Source organism: Myotis yumanensis, unplaced genomic scaffold (assembly GCF_028538775.1).
Source record: "Myotis yumanensis isolate MYYU_CA2020_CCGP unplaced genomic scaffold, mMyoYum1.0.hap1 SCAF_5, whole genome shotgun sequence".
Lineage (NCBI taxonomy): Eukaryota > Metazoa > Chordata > Mammalia > Chiroptera > Vespertilionidae > Myotis > Myotis yumanensis.
Window position 1 is genome coordinate 107,505,517 of NW_027223756.1, and position 22,011 is coordinate 107,527,527.

Here is a 22,011-nt window from a genome sequence, read left to right on the forward strand (position 1 = left end):
AACGGAGTCCGCCGCTGGCTCCGCGCCCCTGCGCCCCGGGCCAGTTGGACGTCAGCGATGAGCGCGGCCGGGTCGTGCTTCCCCAGGTCTGACTGGCCGGGCCCTCACTGCCTGCTGGTCTCGGTCACGTCAGTCTGTTTCCCTGACCTGTTCCTTGTTGGTATCTGCATGTCACGCACTTGTCAGGGTTAAACGATGTTTAACGCGCTCCCGCTGCGGCGGCAGACTGTCATCTACCACTTAGGTGTCTCTTCAGCCTCAGCCTTTTCGTTTTCCTAGTGAAGAGGCACCTAATTGGAGGTGCCACCTTGAACTGCTGTCGAGCTGTGTTGTTGGGGTCCAGCCCCAGCAGGTCCAGGGGTCCCCAAAGGCGTAAGGGCTGTGTCAGGATGCTGCCTTCTTCCCTTTCTTCTCCCTCTTTTTTCTAAACACTTCCATGCCTTGTAGTTCTTTTGCTTTCTCTTCTTTTTCTCTCTACTGCCCTCCATCTCCGTCTCCGCGGCCGCCTCCTCCTCCCCGGTATCGTCCATATCGGCCGACCCAGAGGGCACAGCTGACGGCTCCCCAGACACCGACACCACCACCAAGTACGGCCCTGATGGACCCATGATCCAGCCCTTCAGCGCGCTGATACTCCGGGAAGCCCGTCGCCAATGACGCCGCCCGCCAGCCAGATCGACAAGGACAACCCCACCCCCGACCTGAGGACAGCTGAGATCCCTGGACTGAAGAGGCCAGCGACCTTCCACAGGAACAAGGCTCCGTGTGCGTCCATCCACTGTGTTTATAGCTATGCTCGCTATCACTGCTTGTCAGTCTTCTTCCGAGTCTTAAAGAACCCAATCCGAGAGGTGGCCACCGATTTACACGCGCTATCATTTAAAAAATAAAAAAGGGGAATTTGCCGGAAGCCGGTCCATCTTTGCTGCTTGACACAGTCGCTGCAGAGAAGAGGCGTCTGCACAGCATATGTTTCAAGGGACCTGGCGTCTATGGCATTCTGTTCTTAATATGTTTGCTCCCTTTCTTGACGCCATGTGTTTTAACCAAGGTCACCTCTCCGAGAAAGGTTGTTTCCCCAGGTAGGGATTTTTCCCTGAAATCAGGGAGGGAATAAAACTCCTTAACTAAATGCCAGGCAGGTAGTTAATCACTTTAACTACGAACAATCATGCTTAAGCAACATAATCTTTACTCCCTGGAATGGAGATAAGAAAAGCCCTAACCTTTAGAATAGAAATTGACAGGATTAAAAGAGGGTGGACAGTCTTCGCCGACTCCGCCCACACCTTTGGGTACCCCTGGACCTGCTGGGGCTGGACCCCAACAGTGTGTAACAAATAGTAATGTTCTGCACGAAATTCCACTAGACGGCCATTAATTCCCATTTCCCCCCCAGCTGTGACAGCCAGTACACAGCACCCAGTGGCCTACATAGAACTGTGTTCCATTCAGAAATGAAGGTTGTTTGGATATAGTAAAATATATGACCTTATTAAAATAAAACTCTTAGCGATATGTGCCTTTAACGAATTTCCACATTTAATATACAATAAGGCTCACACATAACAGATATAATGGCATATAATTAAAAAGCATGATTGTTTTCTGACAAATTCATGGGTGTGCCCTTCTTAAAAACATAGTTTATTTTCCATTATAATCTCTATGCCATTTTAAAGCAACCTTTAAATACAACATTCCCCTTGAATATGAATAAATCTGAACTAAGTTTAATAAACAAAATCCCCACAGCCTTAAAGTCTTATTTTCCTTCACACATGATATGAAGGAAATGGGTGGATGCTCGTGCAGGAAACGCTAAGAAGCCATCCCTGTTCCTGACTATTCACACAAGTACCCGGTAACTACTGGTTACAGAGCGTCACCTTAAGACCACCCCACCCTCCGTCTGTGCACGCTCTGCTCATCTCTGTCCACACTTTATACCAAACTGAACCTGGTCACAATGCTCACTATCAAGCAGGAGTGAAATCAGGTGCAAATCAATCTCAACTCCTAGAAAAAATAATTGGTAGGTTATATCCACTGGCTGGCGACATACATAACCACCAGGACACAAACCAGGCACCAAAATGCGGGTTCTAGTCCCCGATTTACAAAATAACAGCAAGCCCTCATCATCACTTAACCTCAGTGAAGAGGAGCTTTCTTATATGATTTGAGAAAATAACATGTTGTGAAAGTCAAATGAGTTAACGAATAGAAATACATTCTGAAAAATGCAAAGCAGTTTATACATACACTGTGTGGGAGGAGCTTAAATATTTAAATGCAGAGTGGGGCAAAAGTAGGCTTACAGTTGTGAGTATTCAAGTTTATTCTTGTGTTACATTTTTGATATATTTTTATTGATTTCAGAGATGAAGGGAGGAGAGATAGAAATATCAATGAGAGAATCATTGATTAGCTGCCTCCTGCACGCCCCCTACTGGGGATTGAGCCTGAAACCCGGGCATGTGCCCTGAGCCAGAATTAAACCATGACTTGCTGGTTCATAGGTTGACACTCAACCACTAAGCCACAGCGGCAGGGGTCTTGTGTTATTATTTATTATTACAATTTTCCATGCAAACTGTAAACCTACTTTAGTCCACACACTATATATTTTTATTTTTCAAATATTATTTCTCAGTATAAAATTTAAAACAGCACTTGCAAAAGAATTCATTAAAATCCCTTACAATCATTCTACTTGTATTTTAAGAATAAAAATGCTATTTATTTTTAAAAGGTTGCATTCATCAAAAGAAATGAAGCATTACTAAAAAAAAAATCATGTATCTCAAATATTTTTAGATAATATTTAAAAGTATCCTGTATAATAAAAACCTAATATGCTTATTTTCCCTCTGGCAGTCATTGATCGGAAGTTCAACCGCTCGCTATGACGTACACTGACCACCAGGGAGCAGTGCGGTACATGGCGGCCATTGGTGACGCGGTGCTGGCAGTGGGCGGAGGGGAGGCACTGCCGGCCCTGATGGGCCCCGACGACAGCGGGACTGCGGCGGGATGGTGGAGCAGGGGAGTGGGTGGTGCCAGGCCAAGGCGGGGTGCCAGACAGGGCTGTGGGACTGCGAGGCTGGGGGTGCAAGCTAGGACCCAATCTCCACAGGCCACCCCCAGGGTCCCCACCCGTGCACAAATTTTGTGCACTGCCTGTAGTTTGAAATAAAGTATGCACAGTTAGCTTGTAATTTTGTTTTAACATTTTCATTTAAAGAGACAACTTCTCCAGAACTTTACCTTACTTTCATGCAGCATCAAAGAAAGCAATCAGTGTGTTTTGGTCATAACTGTCCAGAATCTCCAGTAAAAGAGGTACTTTGGTTTTTACATTGGTGCCTTTGAACTTGAACTTATCTATAAAAAGATCGGTGATCATCCCTATAAAAAAAATGTTAATTTCCTGTCATTGATTAGGTATCTATTTCTAATCACCTGTAATTCCATTATTTATAAACAAATCTAAAAGGATTGGTGCTTTAAAAGAATACTTATTTTGGAGAGATTTTAAGGCAAGTTTCAAAATATAAATCATTGGCTAGTAACTCTCTTAACAACTGGCTGTGGCCATGGCTTCAGGCATCCACTGCTGACCAGCTCTGCAATGCTCCTGGCACACAGGGCATCACAGGTGTTGGCCTTTCACTCGGGCTGACCAGATGACATAGTGCAGAGCAAGCAGGTCAAACTCGCGGCACAGCCGCATGCGGCCCACAACAAATATTTTTGCAGCCAGTAGAACGGTATGTAAGAAACGTGTTAATAAAAATTTCATAACTTAATTTTCACAATGTCCTGTTATACATAATTACTAATAACGAACTACAACATTCACTAATGACTGATGACTATAATCGTGTTGCATTCAGTTCCCTTACGCGCCTTATGCGCAGGCCCACCATTTCTCTCCACTGATACCAGCAGCGAATATTTTAGCAGCCGATGGCCACGTCATTAGTCCTGGACTGACTTGTTTGGTGTGCGCAACAGGAAGTATTTCACTTTCGGAGAACAAGAAAAATAGGTTTATTTGTGTTATGTTATTAATCTGTGCAGTTATTCAGTGTCTGCTAAGTGAATGTTAAAGAAAAAGTATTAATTTTTATTAAAATGTTCTATTATTCATGTTAACGAGGACTCATTTATTTCAGCCCTTTGTATTCAGCGTGTCTCTACTGAAATAAACCTACTTTTTTATGAAAATTGAAGCTTTTGTTTTTTTGCGGCCCACATAATCTTAAACCTTCTTTATTTGGCCTGTATTAGCCTTTGAGTGAGTTTGACATGCTTGCTGTAGAGATTCAGTTCTCAACAGGTTTATTTAAATTAGAATATTCCTCCCTGGCCAGTGTGGTTAAGTGGTTAGAGTGTCAGCCTGTGTACCAAAGGGTTGCGGGTTCGATTCCCGGTGAAGGGCATGTACCTGGTTTGCGGGTTTGCTCCCTGCCCCCAGTTTGGGACTGTGTAGGAGGCAACCAAACTATGTTTCTCTCTCAAGTCTCTCTCTCTCTCTCTCTTCCTCCCTCCCCTCCCTCCCTCTCTCCCTTCCACTTTCTCCGAAAAAAGCAGTGGAAAAAATATCCCCGGGTGAGGATTCACCAAATAAATACATAAATAAATAAATTTCCATCTACTAGTATATGTGGACCGTTCTTGGGATTTGACCTAAAGGCAAATATTTCTAGGTTCAAAGATCTGGGCAAATTATTGCACCTTTAAGTTCTCTCATACGTACAATGGGGTTAAGTCAAGCTGTCAGTCCTTTATCCAGAACCCCAGCTACAAGAGATATTTGAGAATTTTTCAGTTTAGAAAGACAATAAAAGGAATACAGCATAGATGGCGTAACATCCAAGGGGGTCAACAGAGCAATGTTTCTGCAACAAAATACATGGATAAACAACCACACTGAGTGGAATAAAAGAGACTATAAATAACCTCATGCCAGTTTAAGTGAAGTTTTGCCATCACATTAATTCAGACCAAGTCAGATTTGATGCAAAATTAATTATGAAAAAGCTTTGCTTTTCAAAGCTTTGTGGGTTTTGGATTGGTGATGAGCGATGCACCTGCCATTTAGTAAATGCTGAGATATTAGGTCTTCATTATTACAGCTTGTGAGCAAGTCTCTGGGTATAAAATAAGAAATTCATTACGCAGGCTGAAGGGTCAGAGTAGGCTGATGACACCAATTAAGGCCACAGAAGACTTGACACAGTGCAAAAAGCAGGCACTGGGGCGGGGGGGGGGGGGGGGGGAGGCGGGGGGGGGGGCAGCGAGGAGGTCCTGCAGGCTGTGCCGCTTCCTACGATGTGACAGCAAATGCTTGAGTCTCAGACTTCCCGTTTAAAAATGAGAAATGGAGACATCATCTACCTTGCAAAGCTGCGCAAAGGATTAAACATGCCACCTGATTATGAAGATGCCATAGGTAAATTGGTGTGCTATGCACAGATCTCATGTAATGATGGGAAAACAGAAGTTTTCTTAAGCTGTTCCTTCCAACCCACTCTTGCTCTCTTTCAATATAATTTGTCAAACACCGAATTTCTACCACCAAAGCAAAATGAGTTTTGGGTTGACATAGCACATATCTATCCCTTATTATGCTACAATTATTAAATGTTGCATGTTGATTTTCACAATAGCAACAAAGCCTGAAAATTACTGGTGTGAATTATAGCCTGAACTATAATGCTTCATAAGTTATATTCATTTCACACCAGGTTCCTTCATATATGTAAATATATTGCATTAAACTTATTTTACTTCCTAATTTTACTTGAATTTTATCGAGTAAAAATATTAAATAGTAGGTCCAGCTGGTATGGTCCAGTGGTTGAGTGTTGACCCATGAACCAGAAGGTGACGGTTCAATTCCCGGTCAGGGCACCTGCCTGGGTTTCGGGCTCCATCCCTAGAAGGGTGTGTGCAGGAGGCAGCCAATCAACGACTCTCTCTCATCCTATCTCTCCCTCTTCTCCCTTCCCCTCTGAAATAATAAAAAATATTTTAAAATAGTAAATATTAGGACAAACTTGACAAAATTAATATTGGAAGCAACAAACTGGCTTCCAGTAGGTTCGTGATTGCTGTCATCTTTGCCCCTCCCCTGCCCAGCTTCTCCCAAACAGCCAGGAGAACAGAGACATGGCAGGCATTCTGACAGCCCACTAACCATAGAGCCTCTCCAGGTGCGCCGGCTGCCTCTTGTACTCCTCCTGCAGGCGCTCTGCCTCCTCCAGAATGCAGCGATATTCTGGGATCAGGAAGTCTGTATTTCCTTCATGAACCTGCAATTCCTTATTTTAAATTAAAAACAGAAGACACTTAATGTTTAAATTCAATCCAGTGTAGCTTTAAAGTCTTTACAACTTTAGAAATCCCATCACAACAGAATAATGATCATGAGTCCAAAACACATACACTTACTTTTAAAGCATCAATTAGCTGCACCTTCTTAGCCAAAAGCAGCTGGTACTCCAGCTTCGGGTGGATGAGCCCCAGGGTGTGCTTCACCGACATCTCATTGATCTCTAGGAGGAGTCGAGCCGGAGGCAGTTAGAAAGGCATTTTGATTAGAAACATTCTTATTGTAACAACAACCAAAAAAAAAAAACAAGAAAAAGATTAATTTTTCTTTCTTTCTTTACCGTATGAAATGTTGAGGTTAATTTTCTTTTTTGTAGCTTCTTTAGAGAGCACATCTTTTAGGATGGATATAGTTGAAATGTTGTCAGATTTAAAAACTCCTTCTCCTTTTCTACAAAATGAATATATAGAAGGAAATTCACCCAGTAAATACATATTTTGTAACTAGTGTTTAGATTTCATTTGATTTCTCTACATATACATGTCATTATTAATAGAAAGCATATTTAAATGTGTAAACTTTTACTGTTATATTAATTCAAGTTCTGACATATTGTAAAACTTAACAAAAGATGTCAGATATGTCTCCTAAAGACAGGCGAAGTCACACTATGTCCTTCATTTAAAAGAGCTTTTGTGTTTTCACAAATAAAATTCCAACAGCTAAGCCTTCGTGTATGTGAACTAGAGGTGCTCACGTCCCTCACAGCACGACCACAGCTGCATCCTGAGGCGGACGGCAAACCTACCGGTAGCATCTTCTGTTCCACAGGCCGGGGGCGTCCATCCCACGTCTATGGTCGCAGGACCTTTTCCTTTGGGGAACCACTCCCCCCCTCACCTTCTCACCCCGAGGACTTCGCTGGCCCTGGCCTCAGTGCATTCCAGACCACGGACCACGCGGGTCACGGCGCAGCAATGGCACTCAATCCTGGGACTTTTCTTACTGGAACTAGTGGGGGGAGACTCCACGGTAGCTGACAAGATACGAAGCTGGATGGCACTGCTGCCACCAGGGCTGCACGGACGGCCCAGAGGGCAACACAGAGCCATGATGGCGTCCTGAGGCCCAGGGCTGCGCTCTCACGGTACAGGCACGGGGAACGCCTGTTAGCAGGCTAAGCCGTTTGTGCTGGTTCTTTTTTCTGATGACCAAACATTTCCGTTTCCTAGTTAACATCTACCATTGTCATCATTTAATGTGCCTTCTGGTTTGGCTTTCATACACACAAATAGTTTGTATTGACTAGTTATAGGCAAACTAGAGGCCCGGTGCACAAATTTGTGCATGGGCGGGGTCCCTTGGCCTGGCTGGCGATCGGGGCATCTCGCCCAGTCCCAATCAGGGCCGATCGGGCCGGCTGGCAGGGGGAGGGACCATGGGAAGTTGGCTGGCTGCAGGAGGTTGGCTGTGGGAGCAAACTGACTACCGGGGGCAGCTCCTGCATTGAGCACCTGCCTCCTGGTGGTCAGTGCACGTCATAGCTGCTGTCTGGTCATAATGGTCGCTTAGCTTTTATATATGTAGATACTGACTTCTTTCTTCTAGAACTGTGGTTCTCAACCTTGGCTGCACATTAGAATCACCTGGGAATCTTTTTAAAATCCTGATTTCTGGGCCTCATCCTCTGGAAATTCTGTTTCTTTGTTATGGGGTGGGGCCACAACATTATTAACAAAGAAACAGAATTTCTGGAGGATGAGGCCCAGAAATCAGGATTTTAAAAAGATTCCCAGGTGATTCTAATGTGCAGCCAAGGTTGAGAACCACTGTTCTAGAAAGATGAGCAATACATACATACAATTTTGATCCCAATTATAGTTTAGAAATCCTGAGACTTTTCACTGGTCTTTAATTTTAACTGATATTTACTATTTAACACACAGCACCTGACACTGTGGGTGCTTTGCATGGCTTGTTTTCTTTAATCACCACAATTCAGTGAACACGTGCTATTATTTCCCCTCCTCAGAAGAGAAAACTACAGGTCAGCGAGGGAAGTAATCTCAACAAGGTCAGAGCCAAGAGTCACACCCAGGCAGGGCTGCTCCCTCCACACACACGCATTCCACTCAGATCCCTAAAAACACTTACTGAGAACCACTATGCTCAAAGCCAGGTGAGGCACTTGGAGGTTTCATACAAAAATAATTAAGAAATAGACTCTGGCCCTGGCTGGGTAGCTCAGTTGGTGAGCATTGCCCTGATACTCTAAGGTTGTGGGTTCGACCCTGGTCAGGGCACATACAAGAATCAACCAATGAATGTATAAATAAGTGGAACAACAAACCTCTCTCTCTCTCTCCCTCTCTTTTTCTCTCTCTCTCTTTCTCCCTCCCTTCCTCCTCCCCTCTCTCTGAAATCAATAAAAATACAAAAATAAAATAAAAAAGAAACAGACTCTGCCCATGAGGAGCTTATAGTCCAATTTAGAGATACAAGCTTACATAAAAACATTATTATATACTTCAAATAAATAACAATAAATACCTAAGGAAGGTAAGAATAAAATGCCATGGGAATAGAGAAGAGAGTCAAGAAAAACTTGAAAACGTAGCTATGAGTTGGGCCTTGAAGAATAAGTAGAGTGTGACTGATAAGGGATGAATATTAAAGGACACAGAGTGGTAAAGAGCAAAGATATGCTATTACACAAATATACACGCTGCTTGCCTCGGCAGCACACAGACCAAAACATCACTGTGCCAGGCACGTGGAATTGTCAGCTATGCCTGAGCGTGAGGCTCACTGTAGGACTCAAACAGGCACCATTCATTGTTCCAGGTTTGGACACAGATGAGGTCCTGGAAGGTACAGTGAAACAGCTCCGAGGACTGATCCTAAAACCAGTTAGATTTCCGGACAGCTCCAGGTCCCAAAGGGCAGTTTCCAGAATGAGCATGCTACAGCTCAGCTGGGAAGCAGAACGGTTCAGGAACCTGCTTAGGAAAAGAACCCCTAAGAACAGAGACCAGGAAAGGAGAAGCCACCCAGCCCCTCCACATAAAACAAAATTAGAAACACAAAAGATCAAAGAACAGCTCCAGCTGAAGTGGGACGAGAATGCAAAGACCTGAGTGGGGGGTGAGGCTCAGAGCACAGGGAGAAATCCCCTGAGAGCAGGCAGCCATCTCACACTCAGCAGAGGAGCGAAGGAGCGGAGGGTCAGCTCTGTGCTCACAACCAGGCCCCGAGGGAGCCCCGCAGAGGCGCGGGAGGGAAGGCAAGGCGTGCAGCCAGCCACCGCCCCTCCCGACACCCCGGCTTCAAAAGCCTCCTGTTCTCAGCTGCCAAGTTCTGAGCCATTTCGTCTTTTGCATACATTTGGGAAGGACTGTCACAGTTACAGTGTCTTCCTATTGAGGACTGTGCAGTGTATTAATTACCCCATTGAATCAAGTCTTTTATGTCAATAACATTTCAAAGTTTCATCAAGTAACTTCTGCATATTTCTTTTTTTTAAAAATATATTTTATTGATTTTTTACAGAGAGGAAGGGAGAGGGAAAGAGAGTTAGAAACATGGATCAGCTGCCTCCTGCACATCCCCCACTGGGGATGTGCCCGCAACCAAGATACATGCCCTTGACCGGAATCTAACCTGGGACCCTTCAGTCTGCAGCCGACACTATCCACTGAGCCAAACCGGCTAGAGCTATTTCTTTTTCTTTTCTTTTTTTAAATTTATTTATTTATTCATTTCAAAGAGAGAGGAAGGGAGTGAGAAAGAGAAATATCGATTTGTTGTTCCACTCGTTTCTGCATTCACTGGTTGACTCTTGCATGTGCCCTGACCAGGGATCAAACTCGCATCGTTGCAGCGACAGGACAACACTCTAACCAACTGAGCTGCTGGTCCAGGCCATGTGAATCTTTATTCAATCATTTTTAAAAATTCATTAATTCTGCTTGTTTTTCAATAGATTCTCTTGAATAGTATAGGTTTCAAATCTATTATTTACATATTGCTCCTGCTTTAAGACAAAGAAAATGTAGAAGCTCATTAATATCAAAACCCTGTGGCCTGGCTGGCTTAGCTCAGTGGCTGAGTGGATCCACGCACAAAGAGGCCACTGGTTCTACTCCTGGTCAGGGCACAGGCCTGGGTTTCCGGCTTGGTCCCCAGTAGGGGGCGTGCAGGAGGCAGCCAATCGATGATTCTTTCTCACCATTGATGTTTCTCTCTCTCCCTCTCCCTTCCTCTCTCTCTAAAAATCAATTTAAAAACACACGTAAAACACCCCCCACACTTGCGAACCGGTACCGAGCCGCTTTACCTGTAGGTGCTCTCCAGCTGTGTGTCCAGAAAGGTGTTCTGGAAGTAAAATGTCACGCATTCTCCGGCCGGAGGTTTCTCGGGAACCTCAGGAAGGCAAAACACCACCCAGGAGTGAACTTCCGCAAAACTGAACTGGCCCGTCAAAGTCAGCGTGTTCATGGGTCTGCAATTCACAGCAGAGGACATCTTTGCGTGTGGAAGTGTATTTGATGTACACAACACGCTAACAAACAGAATTTTGCAATAACAGCTAATCAAATATAAACTTGTTTACATTTGTTTAATTTTTCTCAGATTAATCTTACCATCCGATGAATGAACATTCTGATTTCATGAAAGAGAGGAGTATCTATACCTCTGCTTTTCCCAGCCAGGGGACACAAATAGCTTGTTTTTATTAGAACATCTTTACAGATAAAATCCAGTTTACCCAGGCATATTTCATTTTTTAAAAGTTCACCTAATACTTCTACTGTTAAATACAAACTGTACAAACTATCAAAACATATAAGAATCCCCTTAGGGAAATAATGAGGTCATGTGACAGCACAGAACTGGGCTTCTGAGTGAGACGGACAAGGGCTTGAAACCCACTCCACGGCTTACCGGCTGCGGGCCACGGGGCCAGGAGGGCTCAGTACCTCCATCTTGCAGGGATGTGGAATGATACGTTCTATCTTGTGAAATCGCACACACAAGGGAGTGAAATAGATTTTAAATAAATCAAGTGGATAATTATGAAGATTTTAAAAATGTAAATTTGTGGAATTAAAGGCTCAGAGGAATTCTAAAAAGACACAGAACTAAGGGACCTAAAGCTAGAAGAGGTTTTGAGGTCATCCAGGCCACCGTCTCACTTGCAGATAAGAAAACTAAAGCCCAGAGAGATTGTGTTAGGTCCCCACAGTCACACAGGAACAGAGGCAAGATTCCAGCTGGCCTCTCGCTTCCCTGTGCTGCTCTTGCAGCCGCCATGCCACCGCCATCCACAAGTTTGACTGTGAAGCAGGAAGACATACCCAAAAGATTCTATCCTCTTTAATGTTTTAGAAGAAACCCTTAGGAACATGTCTCCTTACCTCTTATTTAAATTACCGCCTTTACCATTACAAGCTGCAATAGGAAAACGGGCTGCGGTCTCACATTATAGCTGTTTCTTCTGTCAGCAAGTCACTCCCCCCCCCAGGCTTCCCAGTCTCATTTGTAAAATGGAGACATTGCCACCCGACTCGCTGTACGACTTGAACGATACCTAAGCCCCTAGCACCGTGGTCGGCAAACTGCGGCTCGCGAGCCACATGCGGCTCTTTGGCCCCCTTAGTGTGGCTCTTCCTAAGCCTTAGGAGGACCCTAATTAAGTTAATAACAATGTACCTACCTATATAGTTTAAGTTTGAAAAACTTGGCTCTCAAGAGAAATTTCAATCATTGTACTGCTGATATTTGGCTCTGTTGACTAATGAGTTTGCCGCCTAGCACAATGCAAGGCACAGGGAAGTATTCAATAGCCCATTTCTTCCCCTTCTCCCTCGTTTAAGCCATGTCTCTCACCTCAGGAAGTGAAAAACTACCAACAGGAGGACGCTTAAGCTATAGGGGAAGTGGGAAATAGCCGATTTCCGCAGTCAATGGCTCGAGTATTTCCTGAGGTGGAACAGAGAGGAAATAGAATGTTTGAGGCCAACGCACCCAGGGCCTGTTCACAGGAAACGCTAAAGCGAAATGGTGACTGCTGATCGCGGGACGGGTCCGAGCGAAAGGGGAAGTGCAGCTCCAGGCAGCCCCCGACAGCAGACACAGGCCTAACGTCAGTAGGAATACCACTCCCCAGCCTTTCAATGAAATGGACACGTATCCACCAGAACTTACACCGTGACAATGGAAGGCAAGCTGCCCTGGCCGGTGTGGCTCAGTTGGTTGAGTGCCTTCCTGTGCACAGATAGGTCACCAGTTCGATTCCCAGTTCAGGGCACACACCCAGGTTGCACGTTCAATCCCTGGTTGGGCGCGTGCGGGAGGTAAAAGATGGATGTTGCTCTCTCACATTGATCTCTCTCTCTCTCTCCTTCCTTCTGTCTCTCTCTCCCTTCCTTTCTCTCCAAAACATCAATAAAAACACATTTTTTAAAAATTATAGGCAAGTTTCTCTGCATTATGTAATGCCCTAAAAGTAAATGCTCCTGCCTTGGTCCTACCTGTCACGATCGATACAGTGGCTTCTCTGATGGAGTGAAAGGGGTTTGATAAGGTACTGGCGGACCTGACAGGTTCTGGGTTGGATTCTTGGCGTCACGTATGCCTGAAGCGTGCCATACTGGCCTTCAATGGAGCGAATCTGATTCAACACAGAAGAGGAAAGAAAGTAAGACTAACCCAGCAATGTAAGCATTATCTCTAGAATGGTCAACACAAGTACTCAGGCTCGTAGGCCTTCATCTCTTCTGTAATATTCTGAAGAAAAAAATGACATTCTGTTAAACAGCTACCTTTTATCACTAGAGTAAAGCAAGGTTTTGGTAGGGGAAAGCAAAATTAACCCATCTATTAAGCTGTTCCCGCCACACGTCTTCAGGCCATCTGTCCATACCATTCCAAGAAACATACACTGCCACACACTACCCTAGCACATTTAAAAACACTGTGCTACGGCCCTAGTCGGTTTGGCTCCATGGATAGACCATCAGCCTGTGCTAAAATCAACATTTAATTATAGAAGTAATTATGTTGCTAAAATACTTTAAAAGATTTTCTCTAGAATAAATAGTAACAAATGATATCACTGGAATGGAACCAGAAAAATCTAGGTAGTAGGAAAATATAGATACGTCAACGACCAAATGACCTGACCTGGCCCGTTTGGTTCCGTGGGAGAGCGTCAGCCTGTGGACTGAAGGGCCGTGGTTGTGATTCTGGTCAAGGGCATGTAACTCGGGTGCAGGCTCGGTCCTCGGCCCTGGTCGGGGCACATGTGAGAGGTAACCATTGATATCTCTCACATCCATGTTTCTCTCTCTGTCTCTCCCCCTCCCTTCCATTCTCTCTAAAAAAATCAATGAAAAAAATCCTTGGGTACAAAAATCATCCCAGCTGGGTGGCTCAGCTGGTTGCAGCGTCCTGTGCACCGAAAGATTGCCAGCTGGATTCCCGGTTAGGGCACATACCTAGGTTGCCGGTTCAAGCACCAGTCAGGGCTCATACGGGAGGCAACAGATCGATGTTTCTCTGTCTCCCTTCCCCTCTCGAAAATCTATAAAACACAGCCTCAGGTGAGGATTAAGAAGTTAGTTAAATCTGAACAGTAAATATTTGATGACATCTAGGAATTACTGTTAATTTTTCTTAGGTTATGTTTTCTTGTGGTTATATGTTTTTTTAAAAAATATATATTTTTATTGATGTCAGAGAGGAAGAGAGAAGGAGAGACAGAAACATCAATGATGAGAGAGAATCACTGATCAGCTGCCTCCTGCACGCCCCCCACTGGGGATCACACCCACAACCTGGGCACGTGCCCTTGACCGGAATTGAACATGGGACCTTCGGTCCGCAGGCTGATGCTCTATCCACTGAGCCAAACCAGCTAGGGCTTGTGGTTATGTTTTTAAAATAAGAGTAATCTTTTAAACATATGTACCAAAATATTTATTTACAAGTGAAATGATAAAATATCCTTCAAAATATTTGCTTCAAAATGATTTGCACTGGAGAGTGAGAGGATAAACAAGACTACTGTGAGTGGACACCTGGGCGGCTGGAGTCCTCACGATTACATGTTTGAAACTTTCCGTAAGAGAAAATTAGAAAACAAATGTCCAGTGGGAGGGAATGAAGGACTGGGAGTTTCAGAGAAGTTGCTTGGTTAAGCGATACCAGCAGAGAGAGTGGTCTGGGCTGAATTAAAGCCTAAGAGATTATTCAAAAGTTACTCAAAAATGACTCATTTCAGGGAGAAATTTAATGCGAAGAAATTGTATCTTATGTTGTAAAATATACCGATATAAGAAAACAAAGTTCAGACTTTCAAGTAAAGGTAACTTCAAACATTTTACCTTGAGCTCCAGCCTTGTGGTATTTGCCTGGCACCGGTAAGTGGCGAGAAGAAAGTTGTCACTGGACTGGGTAGAATTCAAAGTGAAGGAAAAGGGTGAATCCATGTTTTTAACAGAACAAACAGCATCAATAACGGTCACCGTCTGCCAAGCACTCACGCTCCTGTGGGTGGCGCTGTGCTAAAGGCTTCTTGCTTATTCCTACGCAGTACGTTTTACAGATGAAGAGACTGAGGCATGCGGATTGGGTTAACTCCCCAAAGCCAGTGAGTAATAAAACTGGAATTCAAATTCACGTCTTCGAAGACTCTAAAGCTCATGCTCTTTCCATCTTGAATGTCTACAATAACATTTTAAAATACTGTTTTCTAAAAATGTAATGGATAGTAAAAACTCCTAATGTTTATATTAGAAACACAAAGGCATCAATGCTTGGTATAGGATGTCTCTGATTTTCACAAACACAGAGGACTGAGAAATATCTCATCTGTTTCCACCAATGGCTGACTGCAGGAATTCAATGTTTGCTGAATTAAGTTGCTGAGATAACTTCAAGTATTATAACTTCTTGAAATTAAATATTAAACGACTAAAATAGCATAAAATAAGACTGGCCATATGTTGGAGTCGGTGATGAGTACACGAAGATAATGCTACTATTCTCCCACTGTTGTATGTACTTGAAATCCCCACAGTAAGGTTTTATAAAGCTATCGTGCCAGAAAGCAGGTTTTAAATTAGTATAAAAACTCATTCCCAAGAATCCAGCAGTGATGTAAATAGGTTACTCTTTCACAGTAATTTACAAATGAAAGACCTTATGTTTATATTAATTTTTAAAATGATGATAAAAATGTAGACCCTGATGTTTTATGTTGCAATCTGCAAACAGGGATGACAAACCGTATATAACACAATACAACTGTTACAAAATTTCTTATCAAGAAAAAAAGCTTTACTATGAAACTATGTTATGTTGAAAATTATTCCCTAATATAGCGATCAACTTTGTTCTTTATCTGTTCTTCTTACTCCTCCCTTTTGTCTGTGTAGAACCACATGCCCGCTGCGGCCCGTCTGCTGCTCGGCTGCTGGGCACACAGCCATGGCAGCCCTTGCTTCCCTCCCTCCCTCCTCCTCAGAGCCCGCCCGCTCAGCCTGCTCCCCAGGGGTACAGTGCGCCCAGAAGCTCTAACACAGTCTCATCCTTGGCGCTTTGCACACAGAAAGTGCTCAATAACTGTCTGCTGATGAACAATAAGCAAGATCCAACAAGCCCAGAGGAAGGAGGAAGGGCTGGCAGGGACTGAGCACGTTCAAACGTAGGAACGTGTAAGACTACATCGCAGTTTCAGGAAACGTGGAGCACTTCAGCGAGGCAGGAATAATGGGCGTGAGGAAGGTGGAGCTGTGCGGGGCAGTGGGAGCTGGAAGCAGAGTGAATCCTGGGGGAATCTAGCTCCCAGGCCACAGGACACGAGGAGGCTCTGACAGGTTTAGAAGGACTCGGTGATGTCTGTGTTTAGGGAGAGTTGTCACCACAGTGCACAGCACAGCAGGAAGCGGGCATCCTGGCGACAGAGAAAGGGGATGAGGGAGTGGTTCAGGCAAGCAGGGGGCTGGACGGCTGAGAGCAGTGGAGGGAGCAGAGGGGGCAGGACAGCGGGACTGGCAGGAACTAATTGGATTTCACAGTCAGAGAGGGAAGGATCTAGGACGGCCGGTTTCTGGATTACCTGAGGATGAAGAAAGGGCAGAAGCAGGTTTTGAGGGGAAGGTTATGAAATTGGAAACTGGTGAAGAAATGGAGAACCTAGTGGTGTTTGTAGGCTTTATTCAAAATAGCAAAATAAGAATGAAGTCGCCGGAGGAATTCCTTATTCTCACTCACCTCAGCGTCACAGCTGCTGAAGCTGACAACAGCGGAATTCTTGTCCACATCCAGCAGGTCTATGGGGACATCACTCTGCAGCCAACATTAAAAAAAGGTTCAGGTGGAAAATCAAAACTTTTTCTCAAAACCTATTTTCTTTAAGGGTTTTCCTTATGTTCATCTTTGAAGTTGAGAGTATAAATTCTCTTATATTTGATAATATGTACTTCTAGAAAATAAGTAGAGAATAATAATAGAGAATAAGTATTATAATGACCTATTCAGAAGTCATAGAATATCATCTCACTCTCCCCTTAAAAGTATAATCTTCGCCCTCGCTGGTTTGGCTCAGCGGATAGAGTGTCGGCCTGTGGACTCAAGGGTCCCGGGTTCGATTCCGGTCAAGGGCATGTACCTTGGTTGCGGGCACATCCCCAGTAGGGAGTGTGCAGGAGGCAGCTGATCGATGTTTCTCTCTCATCGATGTTTCTAACTCTCTATCCCTCTCCCTTCCTCACTGTAAAAAAACCAATAAAAAAATATTTTTTTAAAAAAGCATAATCTTCCTGTCTATTTCTGTCAGTGCTAAAATGTTACCAGAGGCTGCAAATACTCACATGGCCTTCTGACTATATCAGTTCATTTTTATTGATTTTAACCTCAGCTGTAACACAGACAGGAGAGAATTTTTGGTCTCCTCTGGAGAGATAGTTTCTTTTTTTTATTTTATTTTTAAATTACAGTTCACATTCCATATTACTTAGTACTAGAGGCCTGACGCACAAAATTCGTGTGCGGATACAGTCCCTAGCCCTGGCCTGCAATTACGGCCATCTTCCCCAGCTGCCTCAGCCAGCCCCACCCCCCGCCACCACTGACCCCTGGTCCCCTGTTCACAATTGGGCAGTCGGAACCTGCTGGCTTGGGGAAGGGACCGAGAGGTCGGGCATTCGCCCCTGCTCGCCGTCTCTGCCCCCATCGCAGGTCACCCTCTGTGTGTGGGGCAACTTGTCGGGTGGGGGCCTTGGCCTGGCGCCACCGGCATCTCCCACTACCCACCCCCAGTTCCCCGTTCGCCATCAGGCGATTGGAGCCTGCCGGCTGGGGAAAGGGACCTAGAGGTGGTCAGTGCACCTCATAGTGACTGATTGAGTGGCCATTCTGCCATTAGGGTCAATTTGCATATTACCCTTTAATTATATAGGATTATATAGGATAGAAGCCCAGTGCACGGGTGGGGACCAACCGGCCTGCCCTAATGGGGGCCCTGGATCGGGGTGGGGGTCTTCGCTGGGTGGCGGTGCCGGCAGGGGTGAGGGGCCATGGGTGATTTGCAGGCTGGCCACCCCCCAGTAAGGGTGGGGGGGTCCCTGCCAAGGGGCGGGGCTGGCTGGGGTAAGGGGATGCAGGCGGTTTGCAGGCCGGCCATACCCCTGATCGGGGTAGGGGTCCCTGCTGGGGGTTGGGGCTGGCTGGGCCATGGTTGTTCCGTTTTGGTCACTGGGCTTTTATTATATAGGACTAGAGGCCCGGTGCACAAAAATTTGTGCACTTGGGGGCGGGGGGTCCCTCAGCCCAGCCTGTGCCCTCTCGCAGTCTGAGACCCCTCGGGGGATGACCACTTTCTGGCTTAGGCCTGCTCCCCGGAGGACTGGGCCTAAGCTTGCAGTCAGATATCCCTCTGGCAGCCCGGCAGCCCTCGGGGGATGTCTACTTGCCAGCGGGGAGCAGGCCTAAGCTGCAGTCGGACATCCTTAGCACTGCAGAGGAGGCAGGAGAGGCTCCCACCACCACCGCTGTACTGGCAGCCGTCAGCCTGGCTTGTGGCTGAGCAGAGCTCCTCCCATGTGAGAGCGCCCTGACCACCAGAGGGCAGCTCCTGCATTGAGCGTCTGCCCCCTGGTGGTCAGTGTGTGTCATAGTGACCAGTCATTCCCAGTCTTTCTGCTGTTAGGGTCAGTTTGCATATTACCCTTTTACTATATAGGATAGAGGCCTGGTGCACTGGTGGGGGCCGGCTGGTTTGCCCTGAATGGTGTCACGGATCAGGGTGGGGGTCCTGCTTGGGTGCCTGGCCAGCCTGGATGAGGGGCTGATGGCTGTTTGCAGCTGGTCGCACCCCCTTCAGGGTAGGGGTCCCCACTGGGGTGCCTGGCCAGTCTGGGTGAGGGGCTGAGGGCCGTTTTCAGGCTGGCGGGAGACTGAAGCTCCCAACCTCTCCTTTTATTCTTTTTTTTTTATTCTGGGATTTATTTAACTTCTATGTCTGTCACTGGAGCTGAGAGTCAGCTTTAGCTCTGAGGCCGGGCTCCAGCTTGAGACCTCGGCTGCTGAAAGCAGGTATCCGGGCTTTGTTTGGCTTCTATAATTGAAACACTGTTGCGGTCCTGCTCACTGAGGCCCGGCTGGCTGAAAGCAGGTTTCTGGGGTTTGTTTAGCTTCTATAATTGCAACATAGTTGCTTAGAGTGCAGCTCAGAGCCCAGCAGCGGCAGCTGGGGAACCTTGGCTTCCTCCATCACCAGGGCAACCAAGCCTCATGTTCGCTTCAGCTGCATGGCTGCCGGCCGCCATCTTGATTGGCAGTTAATTTGCATATCGCCCTGATTAGCCAATGGGAAGTGTATCGGAGGTACGGTTAATTACCATGTTTGTCTATTATTAGATTAGATGAGCTTCAGGTGTACAGCACAGTGGTTAGACAATCATATACAATACAAAGTGTTCCCCCCAACATTCCCAGTAGCCACCTGGCATGCCACATACTTAGAATATTATTGGCTATATTCCCTACACTGTGCTTTACATCCTGTGACTGTTTTGTGACTACCAGTCTGTACTTCTCATCCCCCCGCCCCCATCCAGCCCCCGCAGGCAGTCTCAAGGCCAATGCCTGCGCTGTGCTCTGTGTATGTGGTTCCTGAGGTGTTCCAGGCGGCAGTCCTGAGCTAGAGTTAGGAGAGATTTCTGCCTTTACGTTTTGATTGATAATCTGATCTCTCATCCACGTCTTTTAAAAGCTTATCTTCCTCCCCTTAGTCTTTGCTCATTTTCTGATGGGTTTTCTATCATTTCCTTGTTTTCCATTCTTTGTACTATCATCCTTGTCACTCCAACTAAAGAAATCATTAAATATATTGAAGCATGAAGTTGTACAGTATGATCCCTACATTTCACCTTCGGGATTATGTTCTTTGCCTTCTGACCTCCCTAAGAGCTGGTAATGCAAGCTGTACTGCGGGCTGTTTATTTCAGTATTTGAAGCTTAAAGGTTCTAATAAGGGCATTAAACGCTGCAGATTTCTAAGTTGCATCTCTGTTACGATTCTCTTAAAGGTTAGCCAAAGTACAAAATCCTTAGTGTCCTTTCTGACTCATCCTCAAACTTAAGTGCCTCAGCCTTTTGTTTAATATGCACAGGATAAAGTAAAGCTATAATTTTGGTAATTTATGAGCAAACTGATAATTTAATGGGAGACTAAAATAAGTCTTTGAAAGTACTATCTAAACTAAATATGACATTTAAAAGACCAACATTCACATTACAGGTCAGGCATTTGCTTACCTGCACCAAGACATTGTCTATCGCCGTCTGCACTTCCAAGATGAGGCTGTAGCTGGCATCGTCTTTATTTAATGTGAACTTGTCATTTATGCTGAAGGAAGGGACCACTGACTTTGCTTTGCTTGACTGCGAAGACTGTTGATACCTCTCTCTTTCCTGTGTTACCTTAAGTTGCAGCTGCTCCAACTCATTCCTGGAGGAAAACATACAACTCTGTCACCTGTAAGTATAAACATCTGAGGTCCTTAAAATGTTTATTAAAATTTGAGACATTTACTTCTGCAAAATGGATTCTTTTAACCCTCTCCTGAGGACCTATTTAGAGGGAGGAAGGGAGAGAGGAAGGGTGAGAGAGAGGAGGGAAGAATGAGACAGAAATATCGATGCTCCCTGACCAGGGATAGAAACTGCAACCTTTCTGCTGTACGGGACGACACTCCAAGCAACTGAGCCACCCAGCCGGGGCAGCGAATGGATTTTTATTGGTTGAGCTAGAACTGTAACACTAACAGGAACAGAAGTTCTGCTTATAGGACTCACTAAACGATTCCATATTATTTATCTCTAATCTAAAAATTAAAACACCTACTCAGTCCCACACGAGCCACATTAATACAAAGCTGTAAGTATCGAGGCAGCTGCAGACAGCCCACGCTCACACACGGGCCTGGTCACGGCACCTACAGCACCAAGCGGAGGGGAACCTGACTGTCCGGGCCCAGGAACACGTCAGACCTGAGCAGAAGCCAGTGAACATGCACCTTTCGGTAAGACGCGAGGGAGACAGAAACAACGAGGAGGAGGCTGCAGAGCTCCCACATCTGGGGCCCACAGGGTGATGAGGCGTGGAGCAGCAGGCACTCGGTCCAGTGCTGGGGAGGATGCTGGGACTGAACTGCACGGGCAGTGCAGGCAGTGGCCCCCGTGACCGGAAAGGCCATATGCAAACAGCAGACAGTCACGGGGGGTGAACATGGGCTTAGCTACCCAACTTAGGAGAAAATCTGGGAGGAGAGGAGGGGTCTGTGCAGTGAACCAAGGGAAAGACGGCTGCTGCGTGTGTCACACGCACCTACGTCCCAGGTGCTGAGTGAACGGAGCGGACAGAAGCGCCTCGTGCTGTCAGGAGGGCACGCCTGGTTGTAACCATAAGGCACGAGGGAGCGTGGGAGCTAGTCGTCATGAGCTCTGCTTGCTCGCCTTGCTGCACGCACAGCACAGCTTGCTGTCCTGGTGGCTTGGTGAACGGGCCTGAGGAGAACTGTGGTGAGGCTTTAGGGGACCAGGACACTTCTGAACTCTCAACTGCCAGCAACAAACACTGGCCCTCACTCCCCCAAGAGATGGCAAGGGTTGGAGTAGGAAGAGCAGTCACTAAGTTCCAGCCCCACCCACCTCTTCAATGGAACTGTCTGAATGGTGACAAAGCAGTCCCTGGGTCCCAGGAAGTCAGCATTATTCATTTCCACTAAGAAAACGTATAAGCCAGAGTCAGAGATCCAGAGAGGCCCGCAGGAGCAGTGAGCATCAGAATGAGTGAGAGCAGAGCCATCGGTGTGAGTTGCTTTATAAATATTTTTAAAATATATTTTATTGATTTTTTTACAGAGAGGAAGGGAGAGGGATAGAGAGTTAGAAACATCGATGAGAGAGAAACATCGATCAGCTGCCTCCTGCACACCCCCTACTGGGGATGTGCCAGCAACCCAGGTGCATGCCCGTGACGGGAATTGAACCTGGGACCCTTCAGTCTCAGGCTCTATCCACTGAGCCAAACCGGTTAGGGCAGTGTGAGTGCTTTAATGCCTGTAAAAAGCAAAACTTGACACTATCCCCACACAAAC

General features: G+C 45.8%; 1 protein-coding gene across 1 annotated transcript in view; it reads right to left on the bottom strand.

Annotated features, from left to right (window-relative positions):
• Positions 1–1,526: 1,526 nt before the first annotated feature.
• Positions 1,527–22,011, bottom strand: part of BBS7 (Bardet-Biedl syndrome 7) — a 42,086-nt gene continuing 21,601 nt past the window's right edge. The window contains exons 11-19 of the mRNA XM_070416910.1: positions 20,168–20,360; positions 16,622–16,696; positions 14,731–14,796; positions 12,877–13,016; positions 10,680–10,844; positions 6,684–6,793; positions 6,463–6,566; positions 6,209–6,332; positions 1,527–3,411 (exon numbers count right to left, since the gene is read on the bottom strand). Of these exons, the coding sequence (XP_070273011.1) occupies positions 3,278–3,411; positions 6,209–6,332; positions 6,463–6,566; positions 6,684–6,793; positions 10,680–10,844; positions 12,877–13,016; positions 14,731–14,796; positions 16,622–16,696; positions 20,168–20,360 (1,111 nt within the window). The 3' untranslated portion in view covers positions 1,527–3,277. The remainder of the gene's footprint in view (positions 3,412–6,208; positions 6,333–6,462; positions 6,567–6,683; positions 6,794–10,679; positions 10,845–12,876; positions 13,017–14,730; positions 14,797–16,621; positions 16,697–20,167; positions 20,361–22,011) is intronic.